This window comes from Diadema antillarum, unplaced genomic scaffold (genome assembly GCF_040938485.1).
Source record: "Diadema antillarum isolate AM-2024a unplaced genomic scaffold, OU_Dant_1.0 scf00000135, whole genome shotgun sequence".
Lineage (NCBI taxonomy): Eukaryota > Metazoa > Echinodermata > Echinoidea > Diadematoida > Diadematidae > Diadema > Diadema antillarum.
The window spans coordinates 390,324-408,235 of NW_027271024.1; the positions used below are offsets into that span (position 1 = coordinate 390,324).

At 38.4% G+C, this 17,912-nt stretch overlaps 1 protein-coding gene across 1 annotated transcript in view; it reads left to right on the forward strand.

Moving 5' to 3' along the window:
• LOC139720965 (uncharacterized) overlaps positions 1–15,484 on the forward strand; it is a 150,296-nt gene extending 134,812 nt beyond the window's left edge. The window contains exons 38-42 of the mRNA XM_071632295.1: positions 853–936; positions 1,726–1,850; positions 2,751–2,859; positions 4,059–4,231; positions 11,391–15,484. Coding sequence (XP_071488396.1) covers positions 853–936; positions 1,726–1,850; positions 2,751–2,859; positions 4,059–4,231; positions 11,391–11,514 — 615 coding nt within the window. The 3' untranslated portion in view covers positions 11,515–15,484. The remainder of the gene's footprint in view (positions 1–852; positions 937–1,725; positions 1,851–2,750; positions 2,860–4,058; positions 4,232–11,390) is intronic.
• The last annotated feature ends 2,428 nt before the right edge of the window (positions 15,485–17,912 follow it).

Below are 17,912 nucleotides of genomic sequence, written 5' to 3' on the forward strand. Positions count from 1 at the left end.
GGAGGATATCAAGGATGATTTGTTGTGGTGATAATGAAGAGGAAGAGGCAGATGTCGGATGATAATTTGTAGTGGAGGTGATGATGGGGAGGAGGATGTCAATGATATGTGGTGGTGTACTTGGCACTTTGTAGAATAATCCTCCAAAATACTTCTTGTCGGGGTTTTTACTGGAGGTTTGGTGACGTTGATGTGTTGTGGTAACAATGAGAAAGAGGAGAATAAGGGTGTTGATGATGATGATTTGTGGCGTCAATGATGAGGAGGAAAAGGAGGATACTGATGAGAGTTGTGGTGATGATGATGAGGAAGAGGAGGAAGAGGTCGAATGATGATATCTGGTGAAGATGAGTAAGAGAAGGAGAATGTCGTTCATGAAGATGATAGTGATGATGAGCTTGATGATGATAGTAATGATATTGGTGATAATTAATGGAGCACCTGATGGAAAAGGAGAGAGTCACAAGGATGTTAGTGGTGGTAGTAATGATGATGCTGATTATGAAGATGGAAGTAAAAGTGAAGATGACGTGTTGCACAAGAATCTGATGAAAACGAAGAGGAAGCTTGCTGTCCAGGCCAGGAGGATTGTGGTGGTTGGAATGATGGTGGGAATGACGATGGTGGTATTGGTGGTTATGGTGTTGATGAAGAAAATGACAAGCAGAAGAATGAAAGGAAAGAGAAGTAACAAATTATGATTATAAATAAATGAAAAGATGATGGTTAGAATGATGATTAGCATGATGATTATGACATTGATGATGCTAATGATGGAAATATCAAAGGTTCACATCATCTACAAGAACTTATCATTTGTTATTATTGTGTGCCTTAATCTTGACTTCACAGATGGAGCAGATGCAGGCTGAGCTGGCATCAGAAAGGTCTTCCAACCAACGCAACGAGAATGCCAAGAGCATTCTGGAGAGACAGGTAAGCCAACTGTTTTGGATGACATATCCTGGATAGAGGGCAGAGCAAATGAGACACATGAAATCTGTGAGATATGATATAAAATGGTAAAATGTAACCCAAGGCTGTACCTGAGGTAACCATCAGGAAATATGTGTCAAATTTGAACTGTCATTTCATTCAGATGTCAGAAAAGTCATGAGACAGAAATTTTGGCAACTGTATGCGGGCTTGGATTTTTGTTAGGAGTGCAAAATGATGTGTGATCACTAATTATGATAACCCATATCAGGGTCAGTAGTTTGTAGTGACTATGGTCTCCATGGCAACAATCTGAGACAAACTGCATCATCTGCAGTTGTATGGAGTCCAGACATGGCTGCTGTCGTATGCGATTTTAGCCAGTGTGTGCATCCTGATTCATCATCGCGAAATACATCAGTGTAATAGGTTATTTGGTGTTAAATCAGCTGTCTAATGGTGACAGATTTTGATATTCCGTCTTTGCGCCATCCGCAGACCAAAGACCTCTAAAGATGCCATAATCCTTATACGCAGTCGCAAGTCCGGCTGATGTGGTGTACAGATTTTCAAGACTGTTGTCAGTCTGGGCAGTGTTTCACGAAACCTGTTAGTCGCTGGCAACTGTTTTAAGCTCCCGAAATCCGTGCATCTGATTGGCTGAGACCAACTTTGTTAGTGAAAATGACTGACAAAACACTTGATGATATGAACCCCCCTTCCATCTCCTCTCTGGTGGAGGTGACGGATAATTATTACTTTTGACTCGCTGTGTCCCTTCCTCCACAGATTAAGGACCTCAAGGCCAAGATGCAGGAGCTGGAGTCGGCCAGCCGCAACAAGAGCAAAGCTACCATCCAGCAGCTTGAGAGCAAGATAGCCCAGCTGGAGGACTCCTTGGAGATAGAGCTCAAGTGAGCATCCCTCCCTCTTCCCCCACTTGTCAATCTTCTCCTCTCCCGATCTCTCCACTCCACTGCCTTTTCCTCCACTCTTTTTCACTGTCCCTCTTTCTTTCTCATCTCCTGGCATGTCACCCCACTCATCCCTACCTCTATTCCTTTTTGCTACCTTCATCTGTCCCTTCCCTCCCTCACTCTTCCTTCCTTCCTTCCTTCCTCACCTTTTCCTCTTCCCTTCCTGTCCACTCCTGTCTGCTCCACTGCCTTTTCCCCCTGTTTTACACGATCCCTCATTCTTTCCCATCTCCTTTCATCTCACCCCCTTTCATCCCTTTTTCCTTTCTTTTCTCTACCTTCATATGTCCCTCCCTTCCCTTCCTTCCCATACTTTCCCTCCCTCTCCCTTCCTGTCCGCTCCTGTCCACTCCCCCTCCCCCTCCCCCTCCCTTGCCCCTTTCTCCCCCCATTTTTACTATCCCTCATGCTCTCTTATCATCTCTCATCTCAGCCCTCTTTCATCCCTCTGCTGTTCCCTTCTTCTCTTTTATCTGTCCCTTCTCTCCCTCCTCTCCACTCCAATGCCTTTTCCTCCACTCCTTTCTCTATCCTCCATTCTCTCCCATCTTCCCCTCGTCTTTTCTCCTCTCATCACTTCTGCTTTCCTCTCCTCTTCATCTGTCCACCCCTCCCCCTCCCCTCCCCAAAAGTGTTTTTGAGGTACAGGTTGATAATGGAATAGCTCTTTACTTCGTCAAAATGGGACAAACATCCATAAATTTGCGTATGTCAGTAAACCAGTCTGTTCAATAGAAATGCACTGTAATAGACTGCCACCCCACCCCACCACCCATTGAAATTGATGCATCAGCATTCACCCCCTCATCCCTCCCCCTACCCTTTGTCTTCATCCAGGGAGCGTAATGCTGCAGCCAAGATGGCCAAGAGGGCTGACCGTAAGAACCGTGAGATGGCCAACGCTATTGAGGACGAGCGCCGTCATGCTGAGCAGTACAAGGAACAGGTGGGTGGTCATCCTTGACCGTTCAAATGGGTCTCTGACCAGTGGTCCTCTCCTTTGCTGGTTTAAACAACTGACCAGGGGTCTGTTTCATAAAGCTGTTCGTAAAGTTACGAACGACTTGAGAATGACTGGCAATAAGTTCTGTTGTGCTATACTTATCAGAATTTCTGTTATTCAGCCTAAGAACTGATCACCAGTTTTTCGTAACTTTACGAACAGCTTTATGAAACACCCCCTAGGGCCCTGTTTTATGAAGAGTTATAATTTATTATATAGTTAATTTCTATCATAAGTCTATGGCAGCCTGTGTGGTAAAGGAATTCATAATCAATTATGTCTTTTGATAAAACAGGGCCCAGAGGAGACTGCATCCAACCAGATAGAAGAGAGGGGCAAGGCTTGTCCCGCCTTTTGGTGTAGTGTCATCTGTGAAATCTCTCTCAGCAAACTCAAGCCAGTCTTTATTCAAGTTTTGGTTTATCTACCTGACAAAAACACAACAGCTTGTATGTTTGTGATGTCTGATGGAGGCTGAGATCTGTATTAAAAGTCGATTTGCAGAGCATAACTTGATATTTTTATATGCAAATGTCAAAATGGAAAGAAAAAGCCAATATTCTCAGAGAATAATATGAAATTGCTTGACAATAATTGCCCTCATATCAAATAAGCTGTAATGGAATATACATGTGCAAAAATGAAAAGCTGGTTAACGTGTGTGAATATATATCTGTCCAATACAGTCGCGCAAGCCAAAAACGTATTGCTCACAATTTCCAATGTCTAGACAGAAGTATGAACCGATGGGGAAAGTGAATAGCAAGTTTTAATGAAGGAAACTGGGCATACTACAGTGTATGTTCATGTCCTTGATGCCCTTTGCTGATGTTATTTGACAATTAGGTACGATATGCCTCCTTGGCCGGAGTTCACAAAAGTAGTTTGAATGTAGCCCATAGATTATTCAAATTTCGTCTATGTAAATGTGTGTGACAAAGAATGTATGCCAACAGACATCTAATAATGAACACAGGCTGATACACGATTGTAAAAGGAATGCCTATTTTGTACTTGTTTTTAGTCCATGGACAAAATTTCAACCATGGATTTGATCTAAACTACTTTCCTTTGTTAGTTTGGGACCGTACATTGTATATGAGTTTGGGTTTATTTGTTCGTTGTGTGTATGTACGTGCCAGGTCGACAAAGCCAACTCCCGGGTGAAGACCCTGAAGCGGCAGCTGGACGAGAGCGAGGAGGAGTGCTCGCGGGCCAACGCCGCCAAGCGCCGCATCCAGCGCGAGCTGGATGAGCAGACGGAGGCAAATGAGGCCCTACAGAGGGAGCTGAACCAGCTCCGCAGCAAGCTCCGGTAAGCTTCTTACCTCTCCTTCACCTCCCATTACCCTTTTTGTGTGTAGAGTCAGCAAAATATATTGATAATAGCATTGCTTTGTGATTGTTGTTGTGTTTGTTGTCTTTCTCTTTTTCTTTCAAATTGTTTTTATTGATACTGTATCTATCTACAATGTGTATGCATTTATGCCAGGAAGGGTTAGCTTTCTGCAAAGAAGCGCAAAACATGCTACATGCCACAGGAGTTAGTCGATGCAGGAATTTAGCCATGCATTATGGCGAAGGCATACCATATGGCGACATTTCTAGTTAGTTTTGTTTTGTCTTTGATTTTTTTTTTAATTGGAAAGAATTGTACAGAGTTCAGAATAAGTTGTCCAATTCAGCATACCAAATTCATGCATTTGGGTTTGCTAACAGTCAGCTTGTTGGATAGATCAGATTTTATTAAGTTTATTGCTTTCAAAAGAAAAATATATTTGTTTGCTTGATATTTGCTTTCTGTGAGATAAGCTACTAGTGTTAAACTGCATTTTCTGCTGATTTAGGCCCAATCAATTAAGTAATGTTGTTTTATTTGTTCTGCAATTTTTAATAGCTTCATTCATGCCGATCATAATGCATGTAAAAAAAAAAAAGAACTTTTGCAATTGAAATTCTTTTGTACAGTGAAAAAGAAAAAGAAAAAACAACTGCAAGGGAAAACATCATTCTGTACATGGAGATATGGGCTAAAAGGTGCTTAGTATGGGAATATTGAGAGGTGTTTCACATTTTGCGAGGAGTTGCTAGTAGTTTTGAGAGAATTTCATTGAATTAGGGGTGACACAGATTTCAGGCAGTGCAGAGGAAGGGTTTTAGTAATATGTGGAATGTACAAACACAGGGTTACAATGTCAATTGCATGTCTTAGTTTGGATTGCTGTGTTACTCACGGGTATGTCTGTAGATTAGAGGTTAACTCAACAACATAATAACGTGCGTATCCGCGTCACCTTTCCATTGTATGCGGTTGAGCCCCGGGAAGAAGTTTTCAATAACCATTTACTGAGGTGTTTTGCAACATTTGCCATTTGATTTGCAGTCCCCCTACCTTTCCCTGTAGTGTAGGAAGATTCTGTTTTTGTTTTTTTCTCCCTGCACCAGTAATATACTGCACATCTACATTTCATTCATTTCTTCCCTGTTGTGTGGTTTTTATCTCCCCTTTTTTATCCATTCTCCACGAAGGCCGTTGATCGGATGTCTGTAATGCTCTCTTCATGTATTGAAATTAACAATGTCTTAACAGTTTTTACGATTTTTGTTATACCCCCATTCCACAGAGATTTTTTCTCTTTTTCTTTTTTTGCTTCCAGCCACCAACCAAAGTGTATCGGATCACAGTCTGATGAATCCGATTTGTGTTGTAATAGACTATCTGGTCAGTGTTGGATGTGTTGGGCATGATCTGACGAGGCAAGATCATCCAATGAGGATCACATGCAACATGTCTGGCATTGACCTGATTGTCGACTGACACAAGTCAGATTCATCAGACTGCGATCCGATACACTTTGATTGGTGGCTGGAAGCAGAAAACTTTGCTTCCAGCGAGTTACCAATGAGAAAAAATCTCTGTGAATGGGTGTGTTAGTGTCGCGTCTTCGAGCAGTAACAACAAAATTTCCTGATTAAGAAAAAGGAGGTATCTCCGGTAGGAGATACAGAGCAGATATGAAGTGAATCAGTGTCGCAAACTTTGAAATATTAAACATTGGCTAGTCCCTATCATGGATTTGTGTGTTGTATTAGCAATAGCACAAGAATACTTCGTAAAGATGAACGAGGTTACGATGAACTGGAGTTGATGCAAGTTGCACAGGAAGGTTTTATCAGGATGCCGTTTGATAAAATGTAAACCGAAATGTGTGGGGAAAAGAAAAAGAATGAATTGATGAAACTGAGAGAAGACAAAAGTTGATATCAATTTTTTTGTTTTGTTTCATGAGGATCAACAACTCCAGATTTGTTCTAGATACAAAGTTCTTCTGTATCAAAAGTCTCTCCCCCCCCCCCCCCCCCCCCCCCCCCCAGAAAAGAAAGAAAGTGATCTCTACTGATCTTCTGTTTTTCATTTGTGAGACTTTAAAATAAGGCTTTTTATGCCAGGTATGATGCTGGTTGAGTTTAAAAAAATGAGGAGTAGATAATTGAAATAAAATGGCAAAACAAAACATGATACCACCCCCTCCCCCCCCCCCCCCAAAAAAAAGAAAATAATAAATAAATAAACAAACCAATAACAACCAGTAATTTGAATAGTAATATATCTGATAAATCTTGCAGCCAAGAGTAGATGTTAGACCCTAGATATTTCTCTAGACCCCAACTTTTTTTTTTAATAAGGAGAGTGAACTGAGTACAGCACTGTCGCTATATTTCTAGGCATGTCAACGTAATAATTGGATGAGTGCAGAACTCTCCTCCAGTAAAATGTGAAAAGTTTCGTTAATGATGTTTGCCAAAAATAAGTTTTTGTTCCCATTCGTAATATAATGAAAATGAAAAAGTGAAATGAAATTAAGTGAGATGTCATGTATTCGAATTCACATGAGTAGACATCAGGCCGTGAAAACATAATACGAAACGAAATCAAACAAACCACAGAAAACAAAAAGAGAGAGATATGTATATATGTATACGGTCTTTGCGGATATTAAACCGGATTCCTTGAAAATTTTCCAGGCATAGATGAGTAGAAGAGCGGAAGCAGCTCTGTAATGAATTGGCCTTCCTTACGTGAGTGCCCAATCCTCATTCATATATATTTTTTATTCATTAGTCTCTTTCTCACTCTGCTACTTTTCTCTCTCACTTTTCTCTTTCCTCACTCTCTTGTGATCTGAAATCGTGCTCTCTCGTGAATCTCTTCACTTTTCTCACCATGCGAGTGTACTTTTTTTGTCCCCCCATTTCTGTGTCCTATTCGTGTTGCACACCAAAGACCATAAAGACATAAACTCGCTGAGCTGTGTCACAGTGCGTGTTGGTAAGCACACCGCAGTACAATTTTTTTTTCTACCTACTCTCAAATGATCAACTCCTAATACCGAAAAGAAAAGAAAAGAAAACAGAAGAGAAGAATTCAACCGCTATCTACTCAAATCCCGCTCACACTGGGCTGCACTCACCTGCCTTGTTTAACCCTTATTTTGATTTTGATTTTGATTTTGATTTTGATTTTGATTTATTTATTTTATGTTTCTTTGGCTGCCTTTGCCAGCTGCCATTTATAATTTCAGTTTGACTTTCAGTTGGGCATGCAGTGTTTGGAATGCTGATATGAATTCATTTAATCGTAATCTGTTTGTTTTCTAGAAACTGTACAGAGTCCATGTAGAATATACTTATTGTTTCTATATATTTTCCATGAGCATATTTGATTCAATGTTGTTGTTTTTTTCACACTGTGCCAGTTCACTGCATCATCCCACTGTAACGCTGTGGCTGCTTGAATGACAAAAGAAAAAGCGCCAACCTTCAAACAAGCAAAAAAATTGGCTTAAAATGTCTTGCACAAGTGCTGCTTTGCATCTGCTACTGTGAAGCCGAGAATTTGAATGGAGTTAAAGTGATAGAAATGCCAAAGGACAGAAATGATAGATGCATTGTGCAGAGAAAGAGTTATGTAGAGTAGAATGAAAGTTCTGTGAAAAGAGCAAAACGTCCAACAAATACGGATGTGATGACTCAAGTCTCCTCTCTGTTTCTAGTTTTAAGTAACTTTTTGCATCTGTCTGAATATTTTATGATTATATATGATGTATATATACTGTTATTTATATGAAAAAATGCATAGCTGTGTCTCTACAACCCAATACGTTTGGATTTAGCCTTCCGTGTTTAACAAGTGTTGTCTTTTAGCATACCAAAGTTCAGTGGTCATTTAGTGGTTAGCCAATATTTAGTCATTCCAAATGTTGTCACCATGGTAACAGACACAACACTCTTCATGTTTTGCTTTTTGGAAAATTCCCCCCAAAATCAGATATTCTCGCAATTGTTTGGAATGTAAATTTATCACCCATAGAGACTAGACCTAAATTCATATTATATATCAGTACCGATGTACAATTTGTTCAAACGCATTATGATCCTTTGACATAATTAACTTTATCTATCCATCTGTTTTGTTTGCTTTATTTTTTACCATTTCAAGATCTTCATTCTACATTCATATAGCGACACTCAATAGATTAAAACACTACATAGCAGTCACCATAAACATTATTCGATTGCATTCACCACCAGTCTCATGTTCTTCTGTTTCATTGTGCCAAATGTGCTATTCTTTGCTTAAGTCACAAAGAACACATTCCATTCTGTTTTTTATCCGCTCACATGAAGTGTTCACAATGCGAGCCAGAATCTTGTCCAAAATTCACATGCCAGTAGGAATGCATGAAAGACTTGACTCGTTGAAAGTGTGGCAGTGGTTAGATGCAAGTCTCTGTGATACATGTAAACATCGTTAATAGCAGTAAGGCATTGTGTTTCTATGACAATAATATACATTATATGTGTTTGCCCCTCCCCCTCTTTCATTTTATATACAGAGTACATAGGAACCTCATTATAATGAGGTATCTTGCTGAAGCTGACCTCGTTATAATGAGGTTCCATTCTATAGGTATGCAATGTGCATTAGAGTTGATGTCAACTATGGTTGTATCAGACAAATGGGAGAAAATTTCAGTATACCGTGTTTGCCTTCAAAAAGGCAACAATTTTCTTCCTGTCATTTAATCCCATTGAGCATTCCTTGTAGATTGAATATAATGAACTTGTAGTGACTTTACAGAATCAACTTTGGCTGTCTTGTTTCAGGGTTGTTTTTTTTTAATATCATACAAGATGTTTATCTGATAGGACACTTAAAGGGAAGCACTAATGTAATGCATTTTGCCGAGGCAATCTAGCATAAGTTTTCATTCGCAACAACGGAGCAGGAGTCAGTGCGCCACATTGCATTCGATTCTCTTAAGATTACTAGAAGATTCTTGTATTTTCTGCATCTGTATTTCAATGCTCTCTCAAGCACCTGAGAAAAAAAAGAGAGAAAAATGCAGCATAACTGAGGTGGAAATGTTGACTAATGGGTGGTATCTCTGTCACAGCAAATAGCTTTCCCTTGAACTTCAACAATTCTTCTGTAGTACTGAATCGCGTTGTTATGAGATTGGAGTAGTCGCCTCATTGATTAACACTGTTGTTAATGAGACCACTGGCTGGTCAGTGTGAATGACACGCAGCAATTAATGTCAGACTAACTCCATTAAGAACGAGGGTTTGAAATTATGATACACATATGATAGACATTGAAGATGAACAGAGTAATATATCTGCAGTTTTGGGCTTCCTTTTTTTTTTAGTGTATGTAATGATTTGAACTGTGACTAAAAACAATTGGGAAAAAAAAGATAAAACCAAGTTTGGACACAAGCTTGATGTAATGACTTTTGCCAGTGATCATTAGAAACTCACAATATAAACATTTTCAAAACTTGGATGTCTTGCACTTTCTCTATGCCCTGACACTGATTGATATGAAATGCTTCCATGCAGCATTTGTATGGAAATATTCCTTTATTACGCGAAAGTCACCGTGACCTGAAATTGAAAAGAAGAAAATTGCAAAATTGATGAAAATTAGACGTGTGCAGTCTTGCTCTATACTTTATTGCATTTTGAACTCAAAATATTCAATTCTATCAATATTTGTGTTAAGCACTCAGCCTGATATTTCCTTTGGAACACCACATTCTCTGCAAAAACACCTGCAAGTCAATTATGTAATGGAGGACATTATATTGTTTCTCTGTAAGGATGCATTAAAGGGTACACATCACAGGTTTGCACCCATGAGTCATACAGCCCTCGAGTCATACAGCCCATGAGCCCGACACTAGGCCAAAAGGCCCATGAGTCTGACACTCGGCAAACAAGGCCCACGAGTTTGACACTAATAAAGAAAGAAGGCCTGCGAGACCGACACATTAAGTCCTGTGATATGATGTCCGCCTTGTGGGCCTTTTTTGCATAGTGTGGAACTTGTGGGCCTTGTTTGCCTACTGTTGGACTCATGGACCTTGTTTGCCTAGGGTCGAGCTCATAGATTGTATGGTTCCTTGACTGTTTTTAATGTCAAACTCGTGGGCCGTATAACTCTTGGGTGTCGGTCTTGTGGGATGACCCTGCAATAAAGGGAATGGGAGCAGGAGTTCATATCACCATGTGCAAGGCACCAAATTTTTCTGAATGCAACTGTTAGGAATGCCAGGGCCCTGTTTTGTAAAGATGGAAACTATTTCGAGCCAAACAATGAACCCAAAGCTAGGACAGATTCAGATCATATCTAGTTTAGAAGATTACATGTACATAGACATTCAAGATCTTTTCTACAATGTGGCAAGGAGGGTACAAGATAAAATATAGCTTAGTGAAACTGCTCCTAACTTCTCTGAGGACTGATTGATTCCAAAATTGTCCCTAAGACCAGTTGAATTGAACTTGGGATTGATTTTAGAGTTTAGTAAAATGGCCCCTCCCCCCTCTGAGGAGCTCTCTCAAGCCAGGAGGAGAAGTTAAAGGGAAAGATCCCCCTCCCACCTCGCCACGTAGAGATGGTCTTTAAAATGTGTTGCTGCCATATCAGGCATCAGTTGTCAAAAGGGAAACACTTTCTAGGGAGAGTGCAGACAGAATGAGGCGCTTGTCACTGCAATCTTTTAATTTCACGAGCTGCATGTCTTGATCTAATACTAATAGCAGACTTTTTTGCGTACAGTATTTCTTTGGGAGAGACCGTTGCGCTGCCCAACCTTACGTAAAATTTTTGTTACAGGGAAATGGTCTGGAGAAAGAAGACCTATTTCAATGCATAGATGTATTCCACAAAACTAGCAAGTGGCATTTTGAATTCATCCAATGCTCATGATATACCGTATGTATGTGAACACATTATATTTGCATATGCACGTACACGTTGTACATACACGTACATGTTGTTAGCACTATATTAATTTTATTTATTTATCCATGTATTTGTAAAATTCTTAGTTTTTGATGGTAAGTCTGTACTTGTTGGTATCTCCCGCTCACTGCCCTCCATCCGTTCCTCCCCCTCATCCCAGGTCTGGCGGTGGATCGTCCCGTCTCCTGGGCTCCCGGTCGGCACGCTCCAGGCAATCACAGCTAGACAGCAGCTCGGCCAACGACAACATCGACGGCACGGGATCCGACGAAGTCCCAGAGTAGCTTCCATCGTCTCTTCTTCTCTCTCCCTCTTTCTCTCTCTCTCTCTCTCCCTCTCTTTCTCTCACTCTCCAGTCTTTTTTTGTATTTCCAAAGCTAACCTTTACATTAACTGTAATTATATATATTTCTTTCTAACAGTTAGTTAGCAACTTGTAATCATATGAAATGGAATTTACTACACTGTGGTTCTTTGTATAAAATGTTGTTGGAAAAAAAAACTGAAAAAAAAGAAGGAAAAGACTTATACCAAGGGAATAACAAATTTTCCCTTTCTCAGATATTTTTTTTGTAACATTCTTTCCATTGATTCCTCGTCTGACAGGTATATGAGTATATATGAATTGTAATTTGGTTGATGTGTCTACACTAACGTAAGAGCTTATATTAATGGTATCCAATCAAAAACTGCTGGTAAATTGAATAGATGAGAGTTGTAAGTTATGTAATGGCAGTCATTTGAGGACTAGAGGTAATTATGATTACAATTTTAGACCATCTAATGATTTTATGATCTTTCTTTTTTCTGGAAAAGGAAACGTGAGTACAATTGTTCCTTGTGTATGTGGTTTTTCATGGTTGAAAGATGCAGATTTTTTTTTTTTTTTTTTCGTGGAAATTGGAATAAATTTTGAAAATGTACACCCAAGGGGAACCATATGTTGTTGAAGAAGTTTACCCATTATGTGTCCGTTGGCAAGTGTTTGTGCTAGCTCTGACCGTATCAATACCAACCTTCCCTTTCCGAGGCATGCTGTGCGTTGTGTCTCATTGCATGAAGAGGTAAACCTCATGGCGGAAAAACATCCCTTTTCAGAGTGCAGAAAGGGAATAATAAGACAATTAATCGCTCTCTGAAAATGAAAAATAACAGAGGTAAAAAGTTGGGTTTGTTTTTTGTTTTCCTTTTCCTAATGGATTGCTGTCAGAGCTGTCAATATGGCTACTTTGCAAATAAGATTGGAAAGGGTACAACTGGTCACCAAATAGGGTAGAACAGCTGGGAATATGTAATGCAAACTTCCCCACCCTCTGACCCTTCCCACACCTAACCAGAATTTCATGAAAGCAAAGAACTGAGGGATCAAAATCCTTGCGTGAGAAGATGTCTTACAGACGTCAAAAGCAGCTACAAACGTTTTTCTGTTTTTCTGTTCCGAATTTGACGAGGTAGACGGCTGCCTCCTTCTCCTTAAAGAGATCAGTGAGCTCCCAAAGAGGGGGTCGTAATCAGGGAGAATCTACGAAAGATGTACTGCCAGCAAGTGACATGTTTTTGAACTCACTTTGATAAACCAAGGAATTCAGTGATATGCCTTATATTGTCTATAGTTCAGTTTAGCAGCGTGTCTTACCATGTGCATATTGATAGGATTTTTCTGTTGTTCCTTTGGTTTTTTTTTGGAATAAGAATTATTTTGTTGGTACATGTAGTATTGCTACACATGTATGTGTATAGAAGCATGAAGAGCGTATACATGTAGGAATTATGTGAGTTGTACTCCTATTTGTGTAAGCAAAGCTACTGCGGTTGCAACGTTTTCTGCTGAAAATCACCGTGTGAATGTGAGCCTATATATTTCGTGAGCAGGGCAGCAAAAGATAGATGCAGCGTTTGCTGTGGCATATTCATACAATTTTTGTTTCACCAAAGTAGTATCATGAGGATCTATGGAGTCACACAAATATTCAGAAAACCAAATATAATAAATGAAACTATGAAAGGGGAAAACAAATGGCAATTTTTGAATACCGAGTTGATACGGATGTTATCTCATGTAATCACTAACGTATAGTTGTGCTGTTGTGTATGAAATACAAAGAACTGTGGTTATACGCAGTCATGTAAGTGTTTGACTATTAGACCCACTTCCCCCTGCGGATGAGAAACATGAAATGTGTGATAGTGAGAATGACGTCGCTGTCACAGTATTGTAGTATCATAATCTCGGCTTGTACAAATTCCAGGCAGAGTAGTTTATCATGTTTTAGTGGATATATATATCACATTAGTGAGATAGATAACGTCTCCTTTTATTTTAAGCTACAAAGCTAATGCTCGTATGTATTAATGTTTGCTTGCTTTTCTTTTTTATCTTTTTTTTCTCAAAGCAATTAATCTGTTGTTGGAGTACTACTGATTTCTGATGGTTAAATGGCAAGGGAAATTATTATCATTTATGTATTTTCTTTTTTTGTGTGTGTGGTGGGAGGTTGGTAGGTGTGAACTGAATTGCAAATCCAGTGTAAATAATCGCCAGGAGGTTTCTGAGTGTGTCTAGCCCTGGATAGGAAGTACACAATGGTATCCATTGGAAGTACGAACACAGCAGCAAGTGTGAACACGCCAGCAATACAGCCATTCCTTCTGTGTGTGTGTGTGTGTTGCTGGGCCCCTCTGTGCTTTAGCTCTGGTTGGCGAGATTTCGTCCTCGGTCCGCGCCCGCCCTGAGATGGGATTCGTGGCAGTGTGACGCCTCGTGTTTGTGTTTTCTTCTTTACCTGTGTTCGCTTCATTCCACGTGAATACGAGACGAACGTGCACCTGTGCGTGTCACGGTCATGACGGATGAAAAAGAACGAAAGAAAGGAAAAAAAAAAAGAAAAACCAAAAAGAAATTTGTAAAAGAGACATGACTTCACAAGCATTCCTGATGGAAAGGGGGGAGGGGAAATCAGTGTGGATGTTGAAGTGAAGTTTCAGGATCATGTTTTGTAGATGAGGGGGAAAAATAAAAACAAGTGGAATTCTGCATTTGTAAGTTTTGTCATCAAATGTCACATCCAGAGGCAGAAAAGTTGGATGTCGCAGGGCTGCTTCCACGAAACAAAATGATACGCTATGAAATAAGAAATATGACAGAGTATATGTCGTTTTCTCGAGATAATTTTGACAAGTAACTCAGAACAATTATCAAGTTGCCGTTTCTGTTTTATTGCTCATGTCATAATGGACGTACATGGTAAAAAGGAATTAGTAGAGAAGAAATTGTAAATCTTTAATGGGATTTTCTTTTTTTCCCCAGTTGTTCGTAATGCTTCAATTAATAGCTTCCTTGTGTGAATTCCACCATGCTTGGAGAGTATCATAGAGTGAAATGTAGGAACTAGAATGCTTTTATGTTTTAATTATCCGTACAATGAATGATCTTGGAAAGAAATGTTCAAGGTGAAGGTGGATGGTAGATGGATTTGCTTCAAAATTAACATGTCATTCTGTATACCTGGCCGTTTCAATTATGGGGTTTTGCCCCCGTGTAGGAGTGTACACTTTGTAGATTAAATTGTAAAGAAAGAAAAAAAATCAGAAAAAAAAAAATGGTGGTACATGGTTAACAATTGTATACTCTCAATTCCACTCCACCTTGATAGCCATTGGGTTATTTACCAGCAAAGCAACCATAGATTTTAAAGACAAAACAAGGAGAAGTTTAAAACAGAGAAGAAAATGTCTTATTTTTGTTGGGATTGAAATGTAAAATTTGAATAATTTTATTACTCTAGCAGTGTTTACAGTGTTGTTGACATGTTATCCGTGTATTTCTTTTCTGTTTTATCTCTGTATATGTATATGCTTTGAATAACTCTAGGAGAGTATGCAAACTGTGTGATTCCATATAAAGCCGGCATAGAAATGCTTTACATTAGACAGGAAAAAAAAATGATCAAAGACTTGAATATGTATTGGTGACATTATAGTGGCATTTTCTTTGCCGAAAAAGTCTGTTCAACAAGAGACGAGTTCAACTCCAAAAGCGCTTGCATCAAATAATCTGAATTGCAACATTTTCGACAAGACTTGGTGTAGTTGACTTACTGACGTAGCAACACTTTATTTGGTCTCTTCTTTTTTTTCCTCCTCTTTTTTTTTCCTTCCTTCATTTTTAAAAAATGAAAATTGGTTCTTGGCATCATGACATTTTTGTCATACCGGGATGAGGTATAATAAAAAACAGAGAGATGTATAATCATATGCTTTCCGTCTTAATATTGTGCCTTATTTACTGTGAATCTAAGAAATAAAATTGTTCAATGAAATATACATATAATAAATTTTTTTTATAATATATTATTATTTGAATAAAAAAATTAAAAAAATAAATATATATAAATATATATATATATATATATATATATATATATATATATGTGTATATATATATATATATATATATATATATATATATATATATATATATATATATATATTGGGAGCCGGACGCTTGCCTGAACTCGCCGATAAATCAAAGGACGCCACCCTGTTTCAGGTTGACTTTGATGTTTGAGAGCAAAATCCAACAAAACCAAGTGGTGTATGTCTCAAAGTTTGAAAGTACACAGGAAATTTAGAAATTTCACACATAATGGTGAATTTGTAATGCTGGTCATGGTCTTCTAACTTCTTTTGATTTGTACTGTTGTCAAAAGCCTTTAAAAAAATAGGGATGGCATAGTTTTGGTTGAGACGGGGTGAGATAATGAGAAATGTCTTATGAAATATGAAAGGGCATATGATCCTCATAGGAATTAAAAGGTTATTTGATGAAAATTGGCTATGGCTGAGATATCCACACAAATTGATCGTAATAAAAGGTGACCTTCACCTTTTATTAGGATCACTTAGTTTCACTTTGTTTTTGAATGTCTCGGCCATTTCAAAACCGATTTTCCTCAAATAAACATTGAATTTACTATTAGCGTGGTATGCTCTTTTTACTTTTCATACAGTGGTTTTTAAGTAACTTGCAAAAGTTAATAGCTGCATGATCATCTCAACCAATATTGTGTAATCCCTTTGACATAGCAACTTCAGCAGTCTTTCACAAGTTCATCCTTGTGATATCCTGGCAACTAGAAAAATCTGCATCGAAGGATACGTTTGTTTCCCATTCTTCGATCCATTCCTGAAAATTTTTGCTGCGGATATCATCGTACCATACTTGCCCTCAAGTTGGTAAGCAATATTGTTTTGTGAAAAACCTGCAAAACTTGAGAATATTTTAATCTTGCATATGATTTTGCTGACAATTTCACAATTTTGCAGAGGGAAATGATACCCAAATATATACATACTGTACAAGCTTGTTAGTTTTGTGAGGCTTTAATTTTCATAAATTTTGTGAATCACTGTTGGACTGCGAATTAAACAACTTGCAAAAATGCTGCCATGCAGCAGGTTACAGTTACGATAGCCTCGGTGTCAATTCGCAAAAACATCACCTCATAAAAATGTCTGTGACCACCTCATTTGCAAAAATACTATGTATCTGTACGTGAAAAAAACAAAACAAAAAAATCAGCTTATACAGTTATGTATGTTGATTGAGTGAATGCAGCAATATCAGTAGGGTTTGTAGAACATATCGGTGAAGTTCAAGGAAAATTGGACAATCAGTTCGAAGGTTTTAAACTTTGAAAGTTTCAGTGCCACCGTCGCTGGATGAGAAGACTACAACAGTTTGTGCCATCACTGCAGGGCAAGGGTACAAAGAAAATAAAAAGAGAATTCAACATATTTTCACTTTTGTAGCATAATGAAAGAAGAGCTCATGACTTTAATACCACTTCCAGACAGCAGGGAGAAATGATATTACCCTTATTATAGAATGTCAATATCAAGTCAGTGAAATGTGTAGGCCTACTTTTAATAGAAATTATATTTTGTGGAATTCTCATATTTTCTTTTTATTGCACTGCATTCACTCAATTCAAATATATTTGAGGTATCATTCCCTTTTAACACTATTGGAGTGGCTTTGAAAAGGGAGTAAAATGTGTCTTCAAAATAATTTATACCAGTAAGTAATGTACAACATACTCAGTCAGCAGCAGCCACTACCAAAAGCACAATTCTATCTAACGTACTTCTGCAATAAGAACATTTTAAAACGATGCTTCTTGGAGACAAAATATACCAACTCATAAACAGTCATGAAGTTTTATTACATTTATGAATATCTCATGTTTCATAACAATTCAATGACATGTTCTTATTGCAAACATCTTCAGTCTAAAGAAATCCTTCAGTCATACACATGAATATTCATTACCAGTACTAATTGTGACTTTTCCACATTGGATATTGGTTTTACATCTCTGTCTAAAGCCAATTACCTAAATCAATCACTGAGCATTTATTTAGGTTGTAATATTCACATGACTTGCTCAATACATCTTTCAAAATATATATGCACTGTAAATCATATAAATATTCACATCACATTGTAAGGTCTGTATTCTTTATACACCCGGGTTGGGAATGTACACTCATAAAAACTAAATGCTTAACGAACATTTTGAACACTAGTAAATTCCGTCCAAGGGAACAACACCTAAGAGTTGTGCTAATTCATGTAAAAAGATGGCCCACGGTGCGACAATTTGTACAACTGGCCTACTTT